The sequence below is a fragment of the Mobula birostris genome, chromosome 13 (assembly GCF_030028105.1).
Source record: "Mobula birostris isolate sMobBir1 chromosome 13, sMobBir1.hap1, whole genome shotgun sequence".
NCBI classification, from domain to species: Eukaryota; Metazoa; Chordata; class Chondrichthyes; order Myliobatiformes; family Myliobatidae; genus Mobula; species Mobula birostris.
The window spans coordinates 101,764,660-101,783,512 of NC_092382.1; the positions used below are offsets into that span (position 1 = coordinate 101,764,660).

The 18,853-nt window shown below is 47.8% G+C and overlaps 1 protein-coding gene across 2 annotated transcripts; it reads right to left on the reverse strand.

Moving 5' to 3' along the window:
• Positions 1–272: 272 nt before the first annotated feature.
• LOC140207768 (uncharacterized) lies at positions 273–14,073 on the reverse strand. 2 transcript variants are annotated; one of them, XM_072276322.1, is made up of 6 exons: positions 13,995–14,073; positions 9,051–9,167; positions 4,858–5,292; positions 2,206–2,348; positions 1,731–1,795; positions 273–778 (listed from the first exon to the last, which is right to left on the reverse strand). In XM_072276322.1, the coding sequence occupies exons 1-6, from the start codon at positions 14,038–14,040 to the stop codon at positions 589–591; spliced, it is 996 nt and encodes a 331-aa protein (XP_072132423.1). In that variant the 5' UTR covers positions 14,041–14,073; the 3' UTR covers positions 273–588. The 2 variants fall into 2 exon arrangements, with proteins under 2 accessions (XP_072132423.1, XP_072132424.1); XM_072276323.1 differs by lacking the exons at positions 9,051–9,167; positions 13,995–14,073 and adding an exon at positions 8,742–8,772.
• Positions 14,074–18,853: the final 4,780 nt, after the last annotated feature.

Consider the following 18,853-nt stretch of genomic DNA (forward strand, 5'->3'; position numbering starts at 1 on the left):
ACGCCCGACGTGGCAGGAGGCTGCAGATGGGTGTAGACCCAGCCAGCTCTGTCACGGACACAATCACCCCCAGCATCCAGGACATCTTCAAGTTGCAATGCCTGGAGAAGGCGGCATCCATCACTCAGACCCTCACCCCGGGATAAGCTCCCTGTTCATTTCTATCATCGGGGAAGAGACACAGGAGCCTGAAAACTCAACGATCGGGGAAACCTTCTTCCCCACCGAAATCATATTTTTGAAAGCATGAGCACCACCTGGATATTTTTGCGGTCTTTATTATCTTTTCGTAGTTTACATTTTTTTGCTCCGTACTGATCATGCAAAAATACAAATCTCAGGGCGATTTGTCACAGGTAATAAGTCACGTGTCGGGTGGCAAGAAACTGAAGGGAAGGAAAGTTGGGATGAAATAGGGGCGATGGGAGAACGAGTTTGCGGGGAGGAAGGTAAAGAGATGGAACATTGCGGGTAAGAGTGCCGTTCGTAGAGAGAGGAGAATAGGGTAGGGGCGAGAGGAAGAGCGGATGGGATTGTCAGAGTTGGGGAGGGAGATGGAATTGCGGTAAGAGGATGATGTCACTTGATTTACGTCGGCTCCACCAGATTTTGACAGAGATCCCAAATCTTTTCAGCAACGTCCGGGTGCAAAGATGCAGACTTCTCACAGATGAAACGGTGCTGATCATTTTTACAACTGCTAAGCCAACCAGATTTACATTCGCTGCACTCGAACTTTCCAGCGTCCATCTTGTACACGAGATTAGAGGCCACTTTCCTGTCATGGAGGTGTAAATAATTTCAAAAGGGACAGCACAACTCCCGCAGAAGTCCTGTATCAGTCTCCAAAATACAACCACTGACTCTATCTCCCCACACCGACCGGTGTCAGACCCCAAAATACTCCCACTGGAACTCAGTCTCTCCTCACTGACCGGTGTGAGGCCTCAAAATATTCTCATTGACTCAATCGGTCCTCACTGATCCTGTATCAGTCCCCCAAATACTCCACTAAATCCATCTCTCCACGCCGACCGGTGTCCGTCCCCAAAATATTCCCACTGACACAATCTCTGCTCACCGACCAGTGTCAGTTCCCAAAATACTCCCACTGACACAATCTCTCCTCACCGACCGGTGCCAGTCCCCTAACTACTCGCACTGACTCAATCTGTCCTCACCGACCTGCGTCAGTCCCCAAAATACTCCCACTTATCTTCTCTCTCCCCACATACCTGTACCAATTCCCAAAACACTGTCACTGACCCACTCTCTGTAGCCCGGTTTCAGCCTCAGATTAATTCCTGGCCCAACTCTCTCCCCACAGAGCTGTGACACTCCCCAAAATAACCCCACGATACTTCTTTCTCCCCACAGGCCCGTGTTACTCACCAAATTACTCTCAAATCCCGGCCTCTCGCCACGGCCTCGTGTCAGTCCCTAGGATAGTCCAACAACCCGACTCACTCCCCACGGAAACGTGTAAATCTATAAACTGATTCCCTTGCTCCACTGTCCCCATATGCCGGTCTGATTCCCCAAAATACTCCCGATGATCCACTCTCTATCTCAAGACGCGTGTCTGTCCCCAAAATACTTTCACTGCCCACACCTCCATGACATTACACAATTAATCCCACTGCCCACTCCCGTCCCGCAGCCTGTATCAGTCCACAAAAAAACCCACGACCCATTCTCTCCTGAAAAACCTAAATGATCGCAGATCTTACCCGGCTTTGCATTTTCCAATCCAATATGAGTTGTCTTGTTCGCCGAAAGTTTTGTTAACAAAAATCTGTGAAAATAAATGCCTGTCATTAATGATTGAAATCGAGCATAATTTAAGGAGCCTCACGCACTTTCTAACCCCCGGAGAGTGTGATGGGACGTTGTGGAAAGAGTTTCACTCTGTGTCTGACACTGGAAGAGTGTGATGAGACAGTCTGCAGGGAGTTTCAATCTGTTTCTGATCCCGGGACTGTGTGATGTGATATTGTGAAGTTAGCTTCACTCTGTGTCTGACCCCGGAACTGTGTGATGGGACCGTATGGATGGAGCTTCACTCTGTGTCTGACCCCGGGAGTGTGTGATGGGACAGTGTGGAGGGAGCTTCACTCTGTGTCTGACCCCGGGACTGTGTGATGGGACGGTGTGGATGGAACTTCACTCTGGCGTAGATACAACTTCTGTCGATCTGACACATACCTCTTCCTCTTCTGAATTTATTTCAAAAAGCTTTGAATCAGAGTCAGAACAATGTTGTTTCGCTCCATCGTATGATCTTTTAAATGTGGATATGAAATAACACCGGCCTTCATTTTTGATCCAGTCCTGGGAACACGCATGATCTGGAAATCAGGAATAAGGAACAGTGAATCTCCCTCCATACCGTCCATTCTGTCCGCTCGGAGTCAGACACGGAAAGGCACACCCCCGTGAACAGACATAGAGTGCAGCTCCCTCCACACCGTCCCATCACAGACTCCAGGGGTCAGAAACAGACCGAATCTCCATCCACACTGTCACGTCACACATACCCGGGGTCAGACAGAGAGTGAGCTCCTCCTCAAGGTCTATCAGAGACACCCGGTATCAACAGCAGGGTGAAGCACAGCTAGTAATAGACAATAGGCATTAGACAATAGGTGAAGGAGTAGGCCATTCGGCCCTGCGAAACAGCATCACCATTCACTGTGATCATTGCTGATCATCCGCAATCAGTACCCCGTTCCTGCCTTCTCACCATTTACCTTGACACCGCTGTTTTTCAGAACTTTAACTACTCATTCTCGAAAGCATCCAGAGAATTGGCCCTCACTGCATTCTCTGGCAGAGAATTGCACAGATACACATCTCTCTGGGTGAAAAAGGATTTTTTCTGAACTCCGTTCCAAATGGCCTACTCCTTATTCTTAATCTGTGGCCTCTGCTTCTGGACAGCCCAACACCGGGAACGTTTCCTGCCTCGAGCGTGTCCAATCCATTAATAATCTTATGTGTTTCAATCAGATCCGCTTTCATCCTTCTAAATTCCGGATTATACAAGCCCAATCCCTCCCATCTTTCAACATATGACAGTCCCGTCATCCCAGGAATTAACCTCGTGAACATGCGCTGCACTCCCTCAATAGCAAGAACGTCATTCTGCAGATTTGGAGACTAAATCTGCACATAATACTCTAGGTGTGGTCTCACCAGGGCCCTGTACAACTTCGGAAGGACCTCTTTGCTCCTATACTCAACTCCCTTTGTTATGAAGGCCAACATGCCATTAGCTTTCTTCACTGCCTGCTGTACCTGCATGCTTACTTTCAGTGACTGATGAACAAGGACACCTAGATCTTGTTGTACTTCCCCTTTTCCTAATTTGCCACAATTCAGATGGTAATCTGTCTTCCTGTTCTTGCCACCAAAGTGGATAACCTCATATTTATCCACATATAACTGCATCTGCGTTGCATCTGCTCATTCACCCAACTTGTCCAGGGCATCCTGCATTCTCATGACATCCTCCTCACATTTCACACTGCCACCCAGAATTGTGTCACATGCAAATTTGCTAATGTTACTTTTAATCTCTTCCTCTAAATCATTAATGTATATTGTGAATAGCTGCGGTCCCAGTACCGAGCCTTGCGTACCCCACCAGTCACTGCCCGCCATTCAGAAAGGGACACGTTAGTCCCTACTCTTTGCTTCAGAATTTCCTTCAGTTTCCTCCGTTACCCTAGGTCCTCTGGCCACTCGGTCCATCATCTCTGGAGATTGTTTGTGTTTTCCCTAGTAAAGACAGATCCAAAGTACCTGCTCAACTCGTCTGCCATTTCTTTGTTCCCCATAATAAATTCACCCATTTCTATCTTCAAGGGCATAACTGTAGTCTTATCTAGTTTTTCCTCTCTTCACATACCTAAAGAAGCTTTTACTATCCTCCTTCATGTTCTTGGCCAGCTTACATGCCTACCTCATTTTCTTTCCCAGTGTTGGCTTTTTAGTTATCTTCTGTTGCTCTTTAAAAGTCTCCCAATCCTCTAGTTTGCCCACATCTTTATAATGTTATACTTCTCTTTTATCTTATACTGTCCTTGATTTCCCTTGTCAGCCATGGTCGCCCCTTACTCCCCTTAGAATCGTTCTTCCTCTTGGGGATGAACTGATCCCGCATCTTCTGTATTATTTCCAGAAGTATCTGTCATTGTTGTTCCACTGTCATCCCCACCAGGGTGTCGTTCCAGTTAACTTTGGCCAGCTTCTTCGTCAAGGCTCATTCGTTCAACTGTAATACTGAGATTTCCAATTTCCCTTCTCCCTCTCAATTGTAAATTAAAACTTATCACACTATGGTCACTACCTCTTAATGTCTCTTTTACCTCGAGTTTCCTTATCAAATCCGGTTAATTACACAACACTAGATCTAGAATTGCCTTCTCCCTGGTAGGTTCCAGTATAAACTGCTCTAAGAATCCATCTTGGAGGCACTTCACAAACTCCCTTTCTTGTGGTCCAATACCGACATGATTTTCCCAGTCTACCTGCAGGTTGAAATACCCCATAATCCGCAGCATTACCTTTGCGGCATGCCAAACCCTGAGCGAAATTATCTCCGTAGCGCCGCATCACGCCCTCCCGCGTATAGACACTTGGTGTCTCTCGCTCCACACATTCCCATCACACACTCTCGGTGCAGGACCTTGGCTGTCGCTCCACCCCACCGTCCTATGACACACATTCGGTGTGACACTGTGGGTGTCGGTCCGATCGCACCTTCCCATTACACATTCCCGAGATAGCTACAGAGTATAGATTCCTCTCTGTCTGCCGTGATGAGGAGAGGGAGAATGGCGGATGTTATCTCACCTTGTCTGCTGGTCAGCAGTTGGCAGATTTGAGCATTGGTTTCGTTGAGAGTTCTACACTGCATTTCGAGGTGATTGAAGTTGTGACGGAGATCGGCTTGCGTTTGATGCTGATCAGAGAGCTCGGTGCTCCGGGGGGACAGGTTGCTTTCCAGGATCATCAATTGGTTTTCAAGGATGGAGACGTTGCATTCGCAGACAAATAATTTGTGTTCGAGCATGGAGAGGTTGTTGCTGGGGACGGAAACATTCTTGAGACAGGTGTCCAGGGAGAGCTTTTGGTGGGTATTCTTGGATGTCCTGGACTGAAGGGTTGAGTTCGGCTCGTGTATATGCAGCAGACATTGGCGCTGGGTGCTGTTCATCTCCTGATGTTGCTCCCAAAGTCTCTGGTACTTTTGATCGGAGGCGATCAGAGACTGACGGATCTGCAACACTGAGAGATACTGTGTAAGGTGTGCTAGTGTAACCGTGAGTGACGTGTCGGTGTTACATTAAGGGATGTTTTAGATATCACGTCGATCCGTGTGTTTGTGTTACGATCAGGTGCTTGTCCATGTCACGGTGAGATGCGTGTGCCGTCACTTTGAGGGCTTGTTAGTGTCACGGTCACGGTTGCTTTCGTGTCCCCATAAAGGCATGTCGGTGTCACAGTGAAAGGTAAGTCGTCATCACTCTGAGAAATATTTCGGTGTCATGGTGGTAGGCGTGTCGGTGTCACGGTGAAGTGCGTGTAAGTGTCACATTGAGAGGTGTGTCGGTGCTTGAAGAATTGTTGCGGGGCAGTAGTTTAGATTTTTTGGATCTTTGAGTTCTCTTCTGGCGGAGGTGCGACCTTACAAGTGGGATGGGTGACACCTGACCGCAAGGGATCCAGTTTGGGAGGGGTTACAAGAACTAAACGATTGGTTGTAAATGGAGTGATATGGTCGACGACATTGTTCTTAACAGGATGATTTGCGACGCTAAACGTGGACAGAATGGAGGAAAAAAAAACAGATGTGTAAAGTGTTGACGGTATTATATTTGAACTACCATTGTGAACTGAATGAGGCAGATAAACGTGGAGCACAGTTTTGGTTCGGATATATGAAGTTGTGGATATAGTTCTAACATGGCCGCAGGAAGATTATAGCTGGGAGATTAACGTCCAAGCATCGACATTGTATCGAATATGGAGTCAAGTAGACAGAGGGAGCGGCGTGTCTCTGTTGGTAAACAGCTCAATCAAATCATTGGAAAGATATGACTTTTATCGTAAGGTTTAGAATCGTTGTGGATCGAGTAACGAAACTGCAAAGACAAAATGACACTGATGCGGGTTATATACAGACTCCCGAATAGTGACGAGGATGTACTCTACAAATGCTGGTAGATCGATAAAATTAGGTTGGTGCTGTACCGTAAAAGGGGGAGGTGGTGGAGGGGATGTGTAGAATGCAAAGGAGTTGAACTTTTAGAGCGGCTCGTGGTTGAGCCCACGAGGGGATTAGTTATTCGGAATGCATGCTGTGCAATGGATGGGAATTGATTAGAGAGCTTACGGGAAAAGAACCCATCGGCGGCACAGATCACAATATCACAAAATTCATCCTGCAATTTGAGAAGAGGAAGCTGAAGTCAGATGTATTTGTATTACAGTGGAGTTACGGAGAGCTGAGAGAGAAGCTAAACAAAATTTACTTCGAGGGGAAAACTAGCAGGGGCAGGAATAGTTAGAATCTCTGGGAACAATTCTGAAGGAGCAATATCGGAACATCCCAAACAGGAAGTAGAGGTATTCTAACGGCCGTATGCTGATGACCCAAACACGGCTGACAAGAGAATCGTATCCAGCATGAAAGCCAAAGATATAGAAAAATATTACAACAATAATGGGAAGTTAGACGATTGGGAATCCTCTAAAAACTAAAGGAAGGCAACAAGAAAGTCATAAAGGGATGGTGGACGAAGTTAATCTAGCCAATAATATTAAAGATGATATAAAAGTTTCTGCAGATATATAAAGTGTAAAAGAGAGGAAAGGGTAGATATCGGACCGCTGGACAATGATGCTGGAGAGGTGGTAATGGGAGACAAGGAAATTGTGAAAGAACCGAATAAGTATTTTACATCAGTATTTACCGTGAAAGACACCAGCAGTATGCCCGAGATTTCTGATTGTCAGAGGGTAGAATTGGGTGACGGTGCCTTAACTATACAGAAGTTGCTTGAGAAACTGAGATGTATGAAGGTCCGGAAGTCATTTTGAATAGATGGTCTACGTCCAGGTTCTGAAGCGGGTGGATGAAGAGATCATGGGTAGTTACTAATGCTTCTTCAAGAGGCATTGGGTTCTGCCATGGTTCAGAATGACTCGGAAATTGCAGATGTCACTCCACCCTTCAACAAGGGAGAGAGGCAGAAGAAAGGAAATCACTGGATTGTAGTTCTGACCTCTGAGGTTGACAATATATTGCAGTAGATTATCGAGTGTGTGGTTTCGGGTTGGAGGCACCTCCTAAAATAGGCCAAAGTCAGCATAGTTTCCTTAAAGAAAAATCTCTCATGATCAATGCGTTGAAATACTTTGAAGGAATAGGACACTGGATAAACAAAGGAGATTCAGTGGAGATTGTGTACTTGGATTTTCAGAAATCCATTGACAAGGTACCACACATGAGTCTGAATAGTAAGTTAAAAGCTTATGTTATTACAGGAAAGATAAGAGCATGGATAGAGCAGTGGCGGATTGGCAGGACGCAAAGTATGCGAATAAAGGGAGACCCTTCTGGTTGGCGGCCGGCGACTACTGGTGTTCCTCATGGTCTGAGGTGGGACCGCTTCTTTTTGCATTATATGTAAATAATATGGGTGAAGGAATTGCTGGCTTTGTGACCAAGTTTGTGGACGATACGAAGACAGTTATTGTTGCGAAATGGGAGAGGACATAGAAGGACTTACATTGATTGGGAGATTTAATCAACAATTGTCACAGGATACATTGTCGGCACGTGCACATTTGTAGCGGAAATAAAAGGGAAAATTATTTTCAAACGGTGAGATAACTACAAAGGTGCTTGGCAGTCCTCGTGCAGGGTTAATGGTAAGGCACTGAGGAGTGCCGTAGAACATAGCGATCTCGGAACACAGATACAAAATTCCCTAAAAGTGGCCTTACAGGTAGATAGGGTCGTAAATAGGACTATAGGAAGGATGTTGAAGCATTGGAAAGGGTACAGAGGAGATTTACCAGGATGCTGCCTGGTTTAGAGAGTATGCATTATGATCAGAGATTAAAGGAGCTAGGGCTTTACTTGTTGGAGAGAAGGAGGATGAGAGGAGACATGATAGAGATAGAAGTTTAAAGGGAACATTGCGGGGGGAGGCGCTTCTTTACACTGAGAGTAGTGGGAGTATGGAATGAGCTGCCAGACGTGGTGGTAAATGCGGGTTCTTTTTTAACATTTAAGAATAAATTGGACAGATACATGGATGGGAGGTGTATAGAGGGATATGGTCCGTGTGCAGGTCAGTGAGACTAGGCAGAAAATGGTGCGGCAGAACCAAGAAGGGCCAAAAGGCCTGTTTCTCTGCTGTAGTTTCTATGGTTTCTATGGTTTCCCTAAAGGTGAATATGCTGGTTGAGTCTGTGGTGACAAAGGCAAATGAGACGCTAGCATTGATTTAGAGCGGACTCGAGTACAAAAGCAAGGGTGTCATGTTGAGTCTTTATTAAGCACTGGTGAGGCCTCACATGGAGTATTATGAGCACCTGTAGGCCCCCTTATCTAAGAAAGGATGAGTTGACATTGGAGATAATTCAAAGGAGAATCACCAAAATGACGTCAGGATTGAAAGGCTTGTCAAATGAAGAACATTTAATGGCTCTGGGCCTGTACTCACTGGAAGTCAGGAGCATGGAGGGCAAATCTCATTGAAACCAAACGGTGACACGAGGCTGTGCGTGTTCATGCCCGTGACGCTGTAAAGACACTGTATTGTCACGCTGAGTGGCAAGTCGGAATCAGCATGAATAGAGAGTCGGTGAGGGGCCTGTCTGCGTCACGGTGATGGGCGTATTGGTATCACAGTGAGGGTCGTGTTGGTGTCACGTCGAGGAGAGTGACGGCGTCACTGTGAGGTTTTACGCGGTCACCTCACTCCACTCCGTTTCTTTAATGTCTGACTCCACACGGAGCCTATCTGACTCACCATGGATTGAGAGCCCCGCAATTATCGCAACGAGGACGGACGTAACGAGGCAGAGTAGGCAGATCTTACGGTACGATCTATTTCCGATGCCCCTTCTCGGCTCCTGTTTATGCGCACCTGTAGAGAGACCAGTCAGCGTTTGTGTGAATTCAGCCGTCTGCCCCACTGGGATTTCCTTCCACCCACCATCCACGCTCTCTCCTTCCACCACGATCACCCCTCCCTCTCCCAATCCCATTTACTTTCTAACCGTCGTCGCTGAGAGTGTTAAATCCTAAACTCGGCAAAGACGTTCTAATGTGGACTGATTTTTCGCAGTTGTAAATTGTTCAGAGGTTGGTAAATATTTGAAAAAAAGAAAGTTGATTTCATAATAAATGCATTTTACAAAAATGAGTTTTTAACTTCGAGTTCGGCTGCCTACATAAGGCAGAGGGTGCTGCCGGTTGGGACATATTCTCGCTCGTGGTCTGTGATTAGTGACGTCCCGCTGTGACCTGCGCGGGGACCTCTGGTATTGTTGATGTATCGGATTGACATGGATGAAAATGGAAATGGGTGGGTTGGCAAACTTGCAACGACCGAAGGGTTGATGATATCGTGGACAGTGTAGAAGATCGCCCTCGGATTCAGTGGGTTATTTGATCAGTTCTAAATGTGGGTGGAGAAAAGGGAGACGGGGTTTAACCTGGGTAAGTGTGAGGATTTGCGCTTTCCCAAGTCAAATGTAAACGGCCAGAACAGAGTTAACGGCAGGACCCTTGAATTTCGACCTTCGAAGGGATCTTGGGTTGATCGTGCAATTGCGTAGGGCGTTAAAGAGTTGACTTATGACGGGCCCTTGACAACGTCCCTTTCATGGCTGATTCACTCACAAGCTTGCCACGCATGGGATTCACATTGAACTGGCCATTTAGATTCCAAATCGGCCTGTCAACGGAACACAGCTGCGGCGGGTCGCTGGTTGGACGCCAGTGACAAGTGGAGTTACGCACTGATCCGCAGTGGGACCGCTGCTGTCTATGGCAATGTTTTCGATCAAAATCTGGCTGATCAACTTGGATTTCTAGGTTTGGGAAACTCCGCCTAGTGGATTTGGTATATTGGTATGTTATATTCACACATAGACAACAGACCAACCAGTTCCGAACAGAACAGACCCACAGTGTTTTCCCGAGTACATTCCCTCTGGTATTCGACATTTCAAGTTTGATGAAAAAGGTACCAGCAATCTACTCTCTCAGTGCATCTCATAATCTTAGAAACCTCTGTCATATCTTCACACAACTTCCGCCGCTCCAGAGAGAACAACCCATGTGCCCGACCTCTCGTTGTTACACACGTCATCTAATCCAGGCAGCTTCCTGTTAAACCTCTCTGGAGGCTATCCAAATCCTTGACATCCTTCCTGTAATTTGTTGACAGGAACTGTATGCAATGAGCCTGATACAGCCTAATTAGAGTTTTATTAAGTTGCAACAAAACTCTCTGATTTGTTAACTTAATGTCCCGACTAATAAATGCAAGCAGGCCACTTGCCTTCTGAAACATCCCATCAAAAAGTGTAGCCATGTGTAATGACTCTGGAATCCAGGATCCCCCTGCATTCTTTGCAAGTCTTCTCCGCTATCCACAACATCACCCATCTTCCTAGCATCTGCACACCTACTGATCACCCATCTACAGGTTATAACCATATCAACCATATAACAATGACAGTACGGAAATAGGCCATCTCGGCCCTTCTAGTCCGTGCCGAACTCTCTCACCTAGTTCCACCGACCTGCATGAACCACATAACCTTCCCTTCCTTTCCTGTCCATATATCTATCCAACTTAACTTTAAACGACAACATCTAACCTCCCTCAACTACTTCTGCTGGAAGCTCGTTCCACACAGCTACCACTGTCTGAGTCAAGAAGTTCCCTCTCATGTTAGCCCGAACCTTTTGCTCTTTAGCTCTCAACTCATGCCCTCTTGTTTGAATCTCCCCAACTCTCAGTGGAAAAAAGCCTATCCACATTAACTCTATCTATCGCCCTCATAATTTTCAATACCTCTACACACACCCCCGCCCCCCCCAACCTTCTACGCTCCAAAGAATAAAGACGCAACTTGATCAACCTTTCTCTGTAACTTAGGTGATGAAACCCAGGTCACATTCTAGTAAATATTGTCTGTGCTCTCTCTATTTTATTGACAGCTTTCCTAAAATTGGGTGACCAGAACTGTACACAAAACTCCAAGTGTGGCCTCACCAGTGCCTCGTACAATTTCAACATTACATCCCAACTCCTATGTTCTTCCAGATCGTTTATATACATCACAATCTGGAGAGGTCCCAGCCACTTCCATGGATACAGATCACTTCACTGGAGGAGAACAAGGTTGATCAATCACAGAATGCAGAATAATGTGTCACAGTTACAGAGCAAGTCCAGTGCAGGCAGACAATAAGGTACGAGGGCCGGGACGAGGTGGACGAGAAGGTCAAGAGTGCATCTTATCGTGCTGGGGGGCGTTGAATTGTCTGCTAACAGCGAGGCAGAAGCTGTCGCAGAGCCTGGTGAGACGTGCTGTCAGGCTTTTGTATCTTCCCCCGATGGGGGCGGGAGGGTAAAGAATGTCCTGAGTGGGTGCGGCTGGGGGCTTTACCGTCGCAGCAGGACGTGTAGACAGACTGCGTGGAGGGCAGTCTGGTTCCCGTGATATTCTGAGCTGCCTTCACCACTCTGTAGTTTCGTGCGATCACGGGCGGGGCAGTTCTGGACCAAGTCGTGATGCATCCCACTTGGATTCTGTCTGCGATGCCTCTGTATGAATGGCGGGTGTCGACGGGAACATGACAAACCTTCAGCTTTTGAGTGTGGAACCAGCGCTATTCATGAGGTCAGTGGAGGAGAAATTTCAATAAGGGATTTATGGTTCCACACGGTAGGCTGCTCTGTAAAATGGTGTGGGGTCCATTATGATTTGACTGACTGATTTGATAGTGGAGGACCTCTTTGTCTGGATTGCTGGATCCAATATATGCTGACATTAACATGTCCATTCACAAGGTCCCAGATGGTAGATTGCTGTGGTAGATGGATGAGGCAGAGATTAGGAAGGATATAGGGAGAGACTGAGAAGGAATAGAGTGGAGGGAGTGAAGGAGAAAGGGAGGATGGACGTTTGAAGCCGGAGGGAGATGCTAGATGACGAAAGACCGAGTGAGAGTTGCCTGAATGATTAGATCGGTGAGAACTGATCAGGCACGTAGAGCAGATGTAAGGACATGGACATGAAGAAGTCTATTAACAAGGGCACAGATGGTTCGCTGCTCTGCAGGCTGATACAGAACCAAAGGAGATCTGTCTGACTAAATTGACTGCGAAGGCCTGATGGGGTCTGACTTGCAGATATAATGTAAGAGAATTCAAACAAGGACCCAGATGGAATAGCACTCTCGTTGCTGGTCTACGGCGCCGGTAGAGATGAGTGACTGGAAATACAATTGCCTCGGCAGTCAGAGCAAAGGTTTAGGGTTGATGTCCGTTTCTCAGACAGGAAGCCCGTCACTAGTACTTTTCACCAGGGGGTCGGCGTCGGGACCAATGATCTCTGTCAACGCTATCGACCATTCGCAGCAGATTACACAAGACGCGGTTGTTCAGCTTGCAGACAACACTAACTTTGCTGACGGAGTCAAGAGTGAAGACAGTTTTCTCTCTTAGTGGGATCTCGATGCTGGGGAAGTGAGCAGAGCAGCAGCAAACGCAACTTAGATCAGATAAGCGCGGGATATCTTACTTCAGTAACAATAACCCTCTTTCACAGGGTTCAGGTTCAACGCTGAGAAGTGTTGTAGAACAGAGGGACCCAGAGGTACAGGGACACGGTTCCCTGACACTGGAGTCACAGGTAGACAGGGACCCTGGGGAGTGTTGTAGAACAGAGGGACCAGGGTTAAAGGTACACTGTTCCTTGAAAGTGGAGGCGCAGATAGCCAGAGATCCCGGAGAGTGCTGTAGAACGGAGGGATCCATGGGTAAAAGTACACTGTTCGCTGAAAGTGAGGTCACAGGTCATAGGACGGAGAAGAGGGGAGCAAAGAGAGGGGGAGGAGGGGGAGAGGGTGAGACGGAGGGGAGAGTGAGGGGGAAACAGATGAGGCGGAGAGTGACAGAGGGTGAGAGAGAAGAAGAGAGGAAGAGGATGGGGTAATGGAGGATAGAGAGTGAAAGCTACGAAGTTAAAACTGTCGTCCATCTATCCGGAGACGGGGCTCAGGCAGAGCCGTGACGTTACATCCCACGTACGGTGCACCAGGTTCAGCTGGGGACAGCACAGGGAGGGTCAGAAACAGGGTGAGGCTTCCTCCACACCGTCCCAACACACACTCCCGCGGTCACACACAGAGTGAAGCTCCCTGCGCATCATTCCGTGACACACTCCCGAGGTCAGGCACAGAGTGAAAGTCCAAATATATCGTCCCTTCACACACTGCCGGGGTCAAACACAGAGTGAAACTTCCTCCACACCGTCCCATAACACACTCCCAGGGTCAGACACAGAGTAAATCTCCATCGCCCTCTATACAGTCCCATCACAAATTCCCGCGGTCAGATACAGAGCGAATCATCATCCGCACCGACTCCTCACACACTCCCGCGGTGTGACACAGAGTGAACCTCCCTCCATATCGTCCCTTCACACACTCACGGTGTCAAACTCTAATTGAATCTCCCTGCATACCGGCCCATCACACAGTCCCGGGGTTAGACCCAGACCGAAGCTCCCACTACATCGTCCCATCACACACTCCCGGAATCAGAAACAGAGTGTAGCTCCCTCCACGTTTCTAGGGTCAGACACAGAGTGAATCTCCTTCCACCGCGTCCCATCACAAACTCCCGCGCTCAGACACAGAGTGATGTTTCCTCTCTTTCTGCCCCACTCACCTCTGGAAGGAGACCGTGAGTCCATTTTGATGAACTTCGCATTCATGTAAGTCTCGCACTGTCCTCCCGTCGAGGATTCTCTGCGTCTCTGAGCTCAGCGAGGGGAAGGAAATGTTGTCAGGGGAAGCCCGTGTTGACAAGGGGGTGTGACCGACACAAACAAACACCGGATGAACAGCTGATAAAGGGACCAGGGGGAGGAGAGAGACGGAGGGTGGTGGAGAGGGTGATCCGGAGACACGAGAGTGGCGGGGCAAAGGATAGAGAGAGTGCGGAGATAGTGGGGGAAGGGGAGAGAGTGCAAAGCTGGTGCTGACGGAGAGAGAGAAGTGGGTAACGGGGCAGACCGGTTAGAAAGGGCTGAGAGAAGGAGATGTGTCAGGAGAGAGCTGGAAATTAAGGAATGGATATGGGGAAGCGTGAGGAGCCGGGAGAGGGTTAGAGAAATAGAGGCTGTGGAGACTTGGAGAGAGAGGCCGAGAAGAGAGGACCGGAAAACAGGAGAAAGAGTGAGAAGGGAGACGTAATGTGATGAACGGAGAAAGAGGAGAGGGAGAAGAGTGAAAGCGATAGAGGGAAGTGGGGCTCATGGAAGGCAGGAATGAGGGAGTGTGGACGATGGAGGGAAAAAGTAATCGAGGAGGGAGAGAGAGAAGGTAGGAATGGAGGGACGGAGTAGAGAGGGTGGGTGTGTGTAAGGAGAAGCAAGTTAGGTGTGAGAAATGAATGTGATGTGGAATGCAAAGTTGGTGGTGTATAGAGGCTGTAATTATGGAGTTATCGGGTTGTGTGTACGTCCGGATCAAGATAAGGAGTGGGGTAGAGGGCAGGGTTTCACCTCCCTGAGAAGGAGGAGGATGTTCCCAAAGAAAGAGGGATAGACAAGGTAGAGGGGTGAGGAATAGGACACAGGAATTGGGAGGGGTTACGGATAGCCCTGCTCCTCTTCTCTTGCCGTCTGTGCTTCTCCGTTAAGGCTCGGAAAAGCGGGACAAGAATCTCCCGGCGCACGGAGAGGTGAGGGACCGAGTGGAATCCTCTCCCCCTCCCTCTCCAATTCTCTACCCGCCCTCTTGTTCCTGTAAATCTCTTTCTCCCTCTCCTCTCACTTTATCTCCTCTCTTCCTCTCCAGCATCACCCTCTCCTCCGTGTCTCTGTCTGTCTCCCGCGTCCCTGCGGAATTCGCTGTCTTTATCTCTTTCCCTCCCTCTCTCTCCATCTCACCCTCTCTCTCCATCTCACCCTCTCTCTCCATTTCACCCTCTCTCGCCATCTCACCCTCTCTCTCCACCATCCCCCCTCACTGTAGCAGTTCTATCTACACCCTCTCTTTGAAGGCGTGCAAGCCTTCACACAACAGATCAACTCGTTGAATAAAAATATTAAATTTACAGTAGACCACGTCGAGAAAAATGTAATGTCCTTTTTTTAGATTGTGGAGGACTTATCAAAGGAAATGGACAGCTGGATATTGAAGTTTACAGGAAACCAACGCAGACAGATCACTCTTTAAGGTTTGACACTTCCCACCCATTGGAACATAATTATATGTTATCCGAACACAAATATCACCGCGCCGAGGATAAGCCCACAAACATGACAGCCAAAGGCAGGGAGCACAAATATTTGAAAGAAGTCTTGAAAGCTTGTGGCTTCCCTGACAGACCTTCGTGAAGACAGCAACAACAAAAAAAAGCAGTGACGTCAGCCCAGCAGAAGGCGATAAGGAGCAATGCAGACGGGAAACACAGACTTCCCAGACGGACCGGAGTTTCAGAGTAGCTCAGACAGGTTTTCAACAAACATCAAGTCCCTGTGTTCTTTCAACCTGCACACTCACCCAGAGAGAAACCCGTCCACTGCAAGCCTCCTGAACCCAGATATACGCAGAGCAATGTTTATATGCTGGCGAAAGCAATGGGAACTGCACAGATCTGTGTATCGGCGAGAAAAACAACCACTTCACAAACGGATGGCCCAAAATCGGAGTGCTCACCCATCAGGTCGAGATTCGGCAGTATATCTACGCCTAAAGGACAACGGACAGACCTTTGATGGCAACAATTTGCACATATTGCACAGAGAGGACAAGTGGCTTGAAAGAGGGGTTAAAATAGCCATCTTTGCCAAACTGGATAATCCATCCCAGAACAGAGGGGGTGTTGCACGACACCACCTGTCAGCTACCTACAAATCGGTCCTCAGATCCCAACCCCGCGTCCCCATTGTAGGTCACACCTCCGTTCATGCAAAGATAAGGCTCATGACTCTGCTATTTCCTCTACGACTCTTACCGACCCTCACGTGATTTTTGTACCTTCAAACAACTCACAGAGTTTATCAGCCGGATAAGAGTCGCGATGTAATTCTGCAGCTCTATAAAACTTGACCACACTTGGAGTACTGTGTTCAGTTCTGGTGCCTCACTATAGGAAGGATGTGGAAGCATTGGAAAGGGTACAAAGGAAATTTACCACGATGCTGCCTGGTTTAGAGGGTATGGATTATGATCAGAGATTAAGGGTGCTAGGACTTTACTCTTTGGAGAGAAGGAGGATGAGAGGAGACATGATAGAGGTGTACAAGATATTAAGAGGAATAGATAGAGTGGATAGCCAGCGCCTCTTCCCCAGGGCACCACCGCCAAATACAATAGGACATGGCTTTAAGGTAAGGGCTGGGAAGTTCAATGGGGGTATTAGAGGAAAGTGTTTTACTCAGGGAGTGGTTGGTGCGTGGAATGCACTGCCTGAGTCAATGGTGGAGGCAGATACACTAGTGAAGTTTAAGAGTCTACTAGACAGGTATATGGTGGAATTTAAGGTGGAGGCTTATATGGGAGGCAGCGTTTGAGGGTCGGCACAACATTGTGGATCGAAGGGCCTGTACTGTGCTGTACTATTCTATGCTCTATGTTCCCTGTGAACACAGAGAGGGAGGCGTTTGGGTGGCAGTGGGTAGTAACGGAGCCGTGGGGGCTGCAGGGAATGAGGTGGGTATCGGGGAATGGGCATCGGGGACGACAGGGGATGACGGAGAAGGGGCGGGTGTAGTTCCCTCAATGTCGCCAAAACAAAGAAGCTGTTTGTGGGCCACAAGAGGAATGGAGCCAGGCTGAGCTCTGTTGACATCATTAGATCTGCTGTTGAGAGGGTGAGCAACCTTTAGATCTTCGGCAGAAAAGTCACCGAGGATCTGATGTGGTCTATACCTACCGGCTCTGTGGTGAAAAAAGTCACAACGGCGCCTCTTTCACCTCAGAGGTTGACGAAGTTTGGTATGAGCTCCCCAAACCTAAAAACGTTCTACCGCTGTAGACTTCAGAGCATCCTGACTGTCTACCTCATTGCCTGGCATGGGAACTGTAATTTCCTCAGTCGCAGGTAGCCAAATGCAATGTTAGCATTCATGTTAAGCGGATTAGAATATAAAATCACGGATGCAAAGTTGGTGGTTTATAAAGCACTGGCGAGGCCTCACGGAGGACTGTGAGCGGCTCTGGGTCCTTTATCTAATCCGGCCAGATGTGTTTGCACTGGGAAGGATTGAAAGAAAGTTCATGGGAATTATTCCGGGATTGAAACGCTTAACAAATCAGAAACGCTTGATGGCTGTATCTCAGAATAATGATGGGGCGGTGGAGATGGGGGGTTGTTGCTGTTGTTGAAACCGAACGACCGTATAAAGGCTTCGATAAAGTAGATGTGGAGGGAAGTTTCCGTATGGTGGGAGAGTCTAAGGCCAGTGGGTTAACATGGAATAGAGGGCCGTTATTTTAGAATGGAGTTTTGGAGCAATTTCCTTTGCCTGAGTTGGGTGCATCGATAGAATTTGTTGCCACAACCGGCCGCGAAGGTTAAGGCATGAAATTTATGGCAGAGTTTGAGGGATTCTTGATTAGTCAGGTCATAAATGGATGCAGGGAGACAGCAGGAGATCGGGGCTGAGAGGGAAATGGACCGACCATGATGAAATGGCGGAGACAGACCCAACGGGCCAAATATCTTAATTCTGCCTATCCGTCCTATGATCGCATTTCACGTTCCTGAGTTGCTGTGTGTCAGCATCTCGAAGGATCTACACTGGGCATGCAAACACGGAGAAATTATTTTTATCGGCATGGATTCAAGATTCGAAATCTCTATTTCCGGGTGTGTGGTTAGCTGTCACTTTCCCCTGAAGGCTCTCACTGCCAAATTTTGCCTGTCAGTCGTTAAAGGGCTCGAGCTGTAGGGGATCCGTTTCTAGTAATACAGATTGTGATTTCATTTTTGGATCTCCTCACTGTCGGATTGTTTATTTCAAGTCTGAGTCTGAGTGCATTCCAGACAATGCTCTACACCTGTTCACCACCACCCATATCTCTCTCGTTTCAGAAGGTGTTGCAAAGTCAGGAGTCTGAGAAGATTTGCCCTTTCATTGAAGACTAGGAAATGTCTACAGATGAACGTTGGGAGCATGCTGACTTGGAGCATCGCCGCCTGGAGTGGAGGTTGCAAGGGGCAGGGTCACAGGAGGCTGCAGAGGGATGTAGATCACCCGGCGTCAAAGGCCCCGCCTTCCCCAGCATCGAGGACATCTTCATCAGTGAGGCCCCTCACCCCGGGACAAATTCCCTGCTCAAAACTACCATGGGGAAAGAGGTACAGAAGCCTGAACACTCAGCGATTCAGAAACGCCTTCTTCCCCTCCACTACCACATTATTGAACTCCTGTGCACCAACATCGACATTTTAAGGTTTTTATTATCTTTGTTTTTTTGTAATTCACATTAATTTTACATCTTTTCGCTGTACCGATGCTGCGAAAGAACGCATTCCAGGCTGCATAAGTATCAGATAATAAAACAAATAGCGAT

What these genes read in the sequence shown, in the direction of transcription:
- LOC140207768 (XM_072276322.1), bottom strand. Translation starts at nt 14,040, where the DNA reads ATGAATGCGAAGTTCATCAAAATGGACTCACGGTCTCCTTCCAGAG. An exon ending in TGCGGGGCTCTCAATCCATG is followed by an intron (nt 5,293 to 9,050) that starts GTGAGTCAGATA and finishes AGTATCTCTCAG; the next exon opens with TGTTGCAGATCCGTCAGTCT. An exon ending in TAAATTCAGAAGAGGAAGAG is followed by an intron (nt 1,796 to 2,205) that starts GTATGTGTCAGA and finishes TTATTTTCACAG; the next exon opens with ATTTTTGTTAACAAAACTTT.